Source organism: Etheostoma spectabile, chromosome 10 (assembly GCF_008692095.1).
Source record: "Etheostoma spectabile isolate EspeVRDwgs_2016 chromosome 10, UIUC_Espe_1.0, whole genome shotgun sequence".
Lineage (NCBI taxonomy): Eukaryota > Metazoa > Chordata > Actinopteri > Perciformes > Percidae > Etheostoma > Etheostoma spectabile.
In genome coordinates this window covers 30201837-30210196 of record NC_045742.1, presented here as the reverse complement: position 1 = coordinate 30210196, position 8360 = coordinate 30201837, and the positions used below count along the sequence as shown (strand labels likewise).

General features: G+C 41.6%; 2 protein-coding genes across 3 annotated transcripts in view; one reads left to right on the top strand and one right to left on the bottom strand.

Annotated features, from left to right (window-relative positions):
- Positions 1-6128, top strand: part of tctn1 (tectonic family member 1) — a 14933-nt gene extending 8805 nt beyond the window's left edge. Inside the window, exons 10-14 of the mRNA XM_032528303.1 lie at positions 1108-1196; positions 2055-2192; positions 2273-2426; positions 5595-5726; positions 5828-6128. Of these exons, the coding sequence (XP_032384194.1) occupies positions 1108-1196; positions 2055-2192; positions 2273-2426; positions 5595-5726; positions 5828-5974 (660 nt within the window). The 3' untranslated portion in view covers positions 5975-6128. The remainder of the gene's footprint in view (positions 1-1107; positions 1197-2054; positions 2193-2272; positions 2427-5594; positions 5727-5827) is intronic.
- Positions 6129-6143: 15 nt separating this feature from the next.
- The window catches only part of hvcn1 (hydrogen voltage-gated channel 1), a 7043-nt gene continuing 4826 nt past the window's right edge, over positions 6144-8360 (bottom strand). For both annotated transcript variants that reach the window (XM_032528304.1, XM_032528305.1), the window contains exons 4-6: positions 8175-8360; positions 6978-7090; positions 6144-6562 (exon numbers count right to left, since the gene is read on the bottom strand). The exon at positions 8175-8360 is cut by the window's right edge and continues 46 nt beyond it. In XM_032528304.1, coding sequence (XP_032384195.1) covers positions 6506-6562; positions 6978-7090; positions 8175-8360 — 356 coding nt within the window. In that variant the 3' untranslated portion in view covers positions 6144-6505. The remainder of the gene's footprint in view (positions 6563-6977; positions 7091-8174) is intronic.

Genomic DNA, 8360 nt, shown 5'->3' with positions numbered 1-8360 from the left:
TGGCTCAGGTGACTAGACAGTTTAAAAAAGGCTACATACAGCCAAAATGAATCTAATATACTAGACATTTACACTCTACACCAGGGGTCTTCAACGTTTTCCAGGCCAAGGACCCCCAAACTGATGGCGAGATGGAGCGGGGACCCCCTAATTATATATATTGTATAAAATTTTGTTATATCAAACTGGTCCTATAGTGCCATGTGTGCATGATGACTGAAAGCATCTTCTGCCTCCATTTTTCTGTTTACTACAGTGTGTGAATTCATGTTAATGTGTATTTAAAGACATTTCAATTGTGGAAAAAATTGCAGGGGGGGGGGGGGGGGGGGGGAGAATATCAAAAAAGTCTAATCAACCAAAACTTTCGCGACCCCCATGCAGTTGCGGACCCCCTGTTGAAGACCCCTGCTCTACACAATTCACATTAACAATGAGGAATGGCTAGGTTAACAGGTGAGAATAGTAATAAACATAAAAGTATGAACTTACTAAATAAACATATATACAAGCATCATTCCTGGTCTGTCTTTGAGGGCTGAAATAGGTAGCGTATAGCTACCGTGCAACAGCCATGCGCCCCGTCACAGGTTCCTTCTCTTTCTAGATGAGGGAATCAGAACTACTTCTTTTAAAGGGGACATGTTATGAAGGAGTCACTTCTTCAGTGCTTCTGGGTATCTGGAGAGGCAACCGACCCACAAACCGAAAATAAGACGACCCGGTCAGTTTCTTTGTGAAAACGGGATTCAACGAGGCGATCAGATTCATCTCTATTTCCTATGTCACATGTAGGCTCATTAGATACACCGCCCCCATCTGAGTAGCTCCACCCACGGCTTGACAATGAGCATAGGTCCACTCTAAGAACATACAGTAATTACTCACTAAACTGCTTTAAAAAATAAAAACTGATCCATATGATTTCAGGATGTCGGAGCTTCAGGGAGGGATCTGGCTCCCACACACACGTTTTTCTGACTCTGATTAAGTAAAAAAAAAAAAAAAAACTAATGTACATACCGTCCTATAACGGTGATCAACAAAGAATAATTTTTTTTTAGAGAGTAAATGCGAGTGATACTTTATGTTGTGTCTTTGAACCAGGCGGGTGGGGAGGACGTGGCCGTCCACTACAGTGGGAATCCAGGTTATGTGGTTGGACTTCCTCTTGTGTCTGGAACAAGAACAGCAGAATATCCTTCACCTGCCTGCACGCTGCTGGAGCTCCCTCCTCTCGACCAATAGACACTCGCTATGTTTCCATCTACTTGTCCGAATGATCAGAAGTCCGCTCAAAACATTCATGCGAACAACACTGGTGAAAGTGTTTCCATCCAACGGTTTTAAAGCCAATAGAAAACCTGTGAGTAATGACGGGACATGCGGTTTTGCGGTCAAGTAGGTATATTGAATAGATTTGATACATTTTAAGGGGTTTCCATTGATTTTCACACTGAATCTCATAACATTCAAGCAAACATTTGGGAACAGAGTTTTTTAGCCAATGATCGCAGATGCACGTAAATGCCAGACAACAAAATTGACGTAAATTAAATGTAAAAAGTCTTTTGTCCCCTCGTTAGTCCACTCAGATGGGTCTTCAATGACACCCACTGTGTCTGCAAAGAAAGCAGAAATATGTGGCGGAAATAAAGAAAACTTGCTGTTTATTGTTGTTTTATTGCGAGATGCAACCATAAAATCACCTCAAACGTAATCGCAATCCATATATGTATATTCATATTTATATTCATATATCAGCGTTTACCACATACGCTTTTTAGCTATTAAGAGAAAATCTGATGAGGTAGAACGTAGAAACTTTGTGTCGATGTTCATGAAATTCAATCAAATTTTACTGTTTCCATATGTTATTTTTCATGCAATATTACTTAATTTGCGTTAAAATGTGTAGATGGAAACGTGGCTACTGTGGATGAAACTAGTAAACTAGTATACAGTGTATACTAGTGTATAGTAAAGATACTGTGAGTGTGTTTATTGAGAACTGGTTGCGTTCCGATGAATTTGTCCTTAACAGCTGTGGTCACAGGGATTGCTCGGAGCGTGGACCGCAGAGACACCCTGTCTCTCCTCCACAGTGCAGAGGACCAGGACTGTCTGCAGGGACCACACCAGCGCTCCCCGGTCCTGTTTGGGGTGGACTCTGTGTCCGGCTGTACATTAAGGCAGGACAGCTTCACACTCTTCATGTCTGATCGCTGTGTGTCTTCTACGTATGTGGCGCTGACTTGTCTTGTCCCAGCAGACTGGAGGACGCTGCCAACTGCTCGCTGGTCTTTCAGGTCCTTCTGGATGTTCTGAGAGGACCAAAGCAGGCCCAGTATGTGGCTTCTTTTGGGAACTCCCCGTTAGACTATCCACTGGACTGGGTGCCGATCAAGAACAACTTCAACCCCGGGGTGAGCACATTCTGGGGTCTGGTCCAATATCTTAAACATTTAGTGGTTTATAATATCGTGGACAGTCCCCTTTAGTTAACTCTACAGTAAAAGGAGCAGCTTTAGCCTCTACGGCTTATTTACAGCTGTAGACCCCAGCCAAAGAGCATCCTAAAATGCAATGGTTCAAATATTAAAATTAATTACATAACATCTATAATTGCAGCAGTAATAATGTATTATTTCTTTCTTTTATGTTTCTACAATGGTTATTTTGTTCTTCTTTTTGTTAGTATTTATTTTGTATTGTTGTCCCCCTTTTTTAATCATTTTATTTAATTTTCTTTGATTTATCTGTTAATTTCATTACTTATATAATTTGCACACTTCCACCTGTATTGGCAATCTGATGGGTTGAGCCTACTTTGCTATTCACTACTTTTTGCAGGTTGAGTGCAGTTTTTACACCACAATTAGTGTTTATTTTTTTCTGTGACTTCAGTCAATCTCCGGGTTGTGTCAGCGCTGGATTCCAATTCAAAATTCAGAGTCGAGATGCTGGATTTGTTTTTGAAAGATACTGCATGTTAACAGACAAGTCATATCATTTTTGTAATCTGTGTTGCTAACAAGAAAACACTGGCTTAGAAGACTGCTCTCAGCCATGTGATGGCTTAAAACCTGTTTCCATATCTAAAATCACAGGAAGCAGTAAATGCTTCACATCAGTTCCGTCAGGATGGCTTGCTTTTGGGAAATGTGATCACAGCAAATTCAATTCATTCCTTAAGTATGGAATCACCATTGCTGTGTGTGTGTGTGTGTGTGTGTGTGTGTGTGTGTGTGTGTGTGTGTGTGTCGTCGCTAAGGTTGTTTCCTGTGAAGGTGTCTTCAGTCGTCCTCAGTCTGTAGACGGACTCAAACAGAGCTGGAGGACAGCGGGGGGAGAAGCTCCGCCCCGTCCTGCTGAAGCCAAGCCTCTGTGCTCACGTGGTGCTGCAGGTGAGTCGAAACATGACTTTATTACAATATTTTGCACATAGCTTTACATTTATATGGGCCGGCCGATATATCGCCCAACATTAGGCTTTCCAGATCTATCGTATCAGCATTTACAATGGCTGATAAAAACATAGAAAAAATAATATTGAATCAATATATTGAATATATAATATATTCATCGAATCATTTATAATGACAATAAATATTCTGATGAATTAATATTTAAAAAATAAATAAAAACGGACAGTGAACCATGCATAGTTTGTCCACCAGAGGACGCTCTACAATGTCCCTGTAGGCAAGACGGATTTTTTTTTTTTTGTTAATGTGTTTTTGTTCAAAGGACTTTAAGTTTCATATCTTAAGTTTGTATTTTTATACATTTCATTCATCAGAACTTAAAAATATTTTGATGTTCCTCTATTCTGTTGTGACACAACACATTATTATCAATTTATTTTAGTGAAACTCATAAATAACTACAATTAACAATGTTAGGGAACTCTCCTTAGTTTTTTTTTACGCATTTCTGGATTATTTTTTTTTAAATATACTGCATATCGGCCGATATATCGGAATATCGGATTTTTAAATACCAATCGTTATCGGCCTAAAAATCCTTTATCGGTTGGGCTCTATTTATTATATTAAGTGTGTAATACGTCATGGCATATTTCATCCACTTCATCTTGTTTAACAGAATAAAGACACCACAGGTCATACAGCAGACAGTTTAGCTGAATTGTGGATATAGAATGAAAACTCTGCAAATAAAAGAAGTCATTTTAGGCTGGACCATTTGGACATGTCTGTCTCCGTAGGTTGCCTATGTGATAGTACGACCCGGCTGCGAGGTTGTGAATGCGACGGTGTCTCTGGTACTTGGATTTGTCCGCGCAGCAGCTCTGTCCCTGGAACAGGAGTTTCAGATCACATTTGCTCAGTTAGTGTCTCAACAACAAACTGACGATGTTTCACGGAGTGTAAGCCACGAAGGGTTCTCTGTGGAGAATGTAGCCAGTAGTCGAGCAAGTGAAAAACACTGTGGTTGGAAGAAGATGGGGTTTTATTTATATTCCCAACTAAGGCCCTTAGGCAACAAGAACCGTTACACATCAAATTAAAGAAAAAAGAAAATACTTTAACAAAATAAAAAGTACAGGCTTGAGAGTCATAAAGTCACATACCAAAAACACTACACTGTTTCTAATGTACAGGCAAGTATCCGGGTATCCGACAGACTTTCATCCTACACCCTCAGTTTTCCTCATGCTCTCCTTCAGAACAAATTCCACTGCCAGACTATACAGCCCAAAGCCCACCCTAAAATTGGATCAACCAACTCTACAATGCAGGGGTGGCTCAGGTGACTAGACAGTTTAAAAAAGGCTACATACAGCCAAAATGAATCTATTACTAGACATTTACACTCTACACCAGGGGTCTTCAACGTTTTCCAGGCCAAGACCCCCAAACTGAGGGCGAGATGGAGCGGGGACCCCTAATTATTATATTGTATAAAATTTTGTTATATCAAACTGGTCCTATAGTGCCATGTGTGCATTGATGACTGAAAGACATCTTCTGCCTCCATTTATCTGTTTACTACAGTGTGTTGAATTCATGTTAAGTGTATTTAAAGACTTTCAATTGTGGAAAAAATTGCAGGGGGGGGGGGGGGGGGGGTAATATAAAAAAAAGTCTAATCAACCAAAACTTTCGCGACCCCCATGCAGTTGCGGACCCCCTGTTGAAGACCCCTGCTCTACACAATTCACATTACAATGAGAATGGCTAGGTTAACAGGTGGATAGTAATAACATAAATGAACTTACTAAATAAACATATATACAAGCATCATTCCTGGTCTTTCTTTGAGGGCTGAAATAGGTACGTATAGCTACCGTGCAACAGCCATGCGCCCCGTCACAGGTTCCTTCTCTTTCTAGATGAGGGAATCAGATACTTTTCTTTTAAAGGGGACATGTTATGAAGGAGTCACTTCTTCATGCTTCTGGGTATCTGGAGAGGCAACCGACCCACAAACCGAAAATAAGACGACCCGTCAGTTTCTTTGTGAAAACGGGTTTCAACGGCGATCAGATTCTCTCTATTTCCTATGTCACATGGCTGTGTGTGTGTGTGTGTGTGTGTGTGTGTGTGTGTGTGTGTGTGTGTGTTTTGCAGGAAGCACAGAGTTGCAGCCTCCCATTGTCACTTCATTTACAAATTGAATGGACTAAATACGGATCCCTGGTGAACCCCCAAGCTCAGATTGTGAGCATCAAAGAAGTCATCCAAACCAACACCACCAGTTTGGTAAGACTTACATAAATTCTGGCCGTTTTTTGCAGAAAAAAATGTAAAGATGCATGTGCAGTCTAATAATTTGTATGTCTGACTGTCGTGTCCTCCCATAGGACATGTTGTCTGGAGGGAGCAGCAGCCTGTCCGTCAGGAGCTCAGTGGCCTTCGTTCCAGTCTCTGCTGCTGCTCTTCCTGGTTCCAGAGCCACACCCACCATCAACGCCAGACTGCCCTTTGACTTCTTCTTCCCTTTTGTCTGAACGCTCCATGTGGGTTCCACTCACCAGTGCCCGGTTTGACCACTAGCACTGTTTGTATGATCACTGGCTTCCTGTACATTGTGTGAATATAATTTTAAATACGATGTTTGTAAAAAGATTTTACATATTTTTTTAAGTAAATGAAATCCCTTCATTTATTGACTTGTTCTTTTTTACACAACATACAATTCTTCTGAAATGTCACTAAACAGCCAGACGCACATTTAGTTTTATGTACAAGGCATCAGTGTGAGGATTTTTGCAATATTTACTTAGAAATTGAAGCCATCGTGGCTTTATGGAGTCATACCATTTGATATTCATTCGACATAACCTTTGACATGGAAATGGATCTACTGACACAGATATTAAAAAATATATATTTCTCTTCATATAATGTAACGGTTAAGGAATATTGCAATCAGGTCTAAAAGTAAAGTTCATCATGGAATGTATAAGTTGAAAGAGTGCCTAAAGGTATGTGATTTAAATGAGACTGAAGAGTGGCTCGACAGCAGCGGGCTCCAGGAGTTAGAAGTCTATGGCGTGCTTCTTCAGAAGGGCTTCCAGTCTCTGGTTCTCCTGCTCCTAAGATGGACAGAGACACACAGAGACAAAAGTCAGTCGGTTGTTGGACCTCATTCTGTGTCAGTTTAGTACCTTGGCAGTGCCCAGGAGGCGAACTGGCATCTCTCCAGCTACCAGGACACCTCCGTCCTTTGGTCTGTACTGAATGTATTAAATACACACCAGGTTACCAAATTACCTTAAAATGTCTAAGTATCCTCAATAACAGCCATGGCCCTGAGGACATCACATGTATAAAGTCCTTTATATGATATTAATCTCTGATCGAGTGTGTCAGAAACCTCATACGCTCTTACTTCTTTACCCCCCCTGTGGTAAATGGGAGCCTGTCTGATGTGTAGTGGTGACCAAATGAAATGTTGTCTTAATTTTCTGAGCCCACTAGATGTGGTATGAAGCAGTTGGAAGGACTGACCAGTTTGTCTGTGCGCTCCTGCAGCTGGGTCACTCTCTGAACCAGGTGGTCATAGCTCTCCTTCAGCTTGTGGATCTTATGGTCTGCACGGTTCTTCACCGACACCATGATACCTGCAACACATTCAAACTGTCACCAGGATACCTGCAACACGTTCAAACTATCACCAGGATACCTGCAACACATTCAAACTGTCACCAGGATACCTGCAACACATTCAAGCTGTCACCAGGATACCTGCAACACGTTCAAACTGTCACCAGGATACCTGCAACACATTCAGCTGTCACCAGGATACCTGCAACATGTTCATACTGTCACCAGGATACCTGCAACATGTTCATACTGTCACCAGGATACCTGCAACATGTTCATACTGTCACCAGGATACCTGCAACACGTTCAAACTGTCACCAGGATACCTGCAACACGTTCAAACTGTCACCAGGATACCTGCAACATGTTCATACTGTCACCAGGATACCTGCAACATGTTCAAACTGTCACCAGGATACCTGCAACATGTTCATACTGTCACCAGGATACCTGCAACATGTTCATACTGTCACCAGGATACCTGCAACATGTTCAAACTGTCACCAGGATACCTGAAACACATTCAAACTGTCACCAGGATCCCTGGAACACATTCAAACTGAGACCAAAATACCTGCAACACATTCAAAAACAGCCATCCTACTGTATGTAGCAACAAGGGCATAGGTTTTGTGTCAACATATGTGGGGGGGATGTCTGTAACTGGGACGACTGCGGGTCCTCCCACACATAAATTTGAGCAGCAAACATGTAATTCCTGGTATTTTGGCGATTTTTTAAGCAACAATCATTCATTTATGCTGGAAACTGCTTTTTCTTGCCTGAAGGAAATTATTATTATTAAAGTATTCTCTCTATTGTTATATTAAACGGTTCCCATATTTATATAATCCGTGGTTAAAAGGAATACAAAGACCAAATGGCAGCCAAATCCTGGTGGACTGGATCATTAGGAAATGTGCATGCATGGAACGCCAGAGCCTCAGCTGTTAATGGATCCAACATGGTACAAATCCATAGCTGTCTGTCCAAGCTTTAAAGGTGCAATGTGTCCCCCCTCCCATCCCCAAATAAATAATAACACCTTTCAAAACAGAAACCCCCTATAAATATGTGTAGGTGTTACAGAGTGTTACTGACCGTTGATGATTCGGGCAACCCTCCAGAGTCGCAGCAGGATGAGCAGGCCCGTCCCAACAAACTGGTCTTCATGGAAGATGAACACGATGTCCAACACGAAGGAAAGCACCACGACCAAACCATCAAACACCTCAAACTTGTGTTGAAAGAACTCCAGGCGGTAGGCAAACAGCTTGCCGAGCAGCT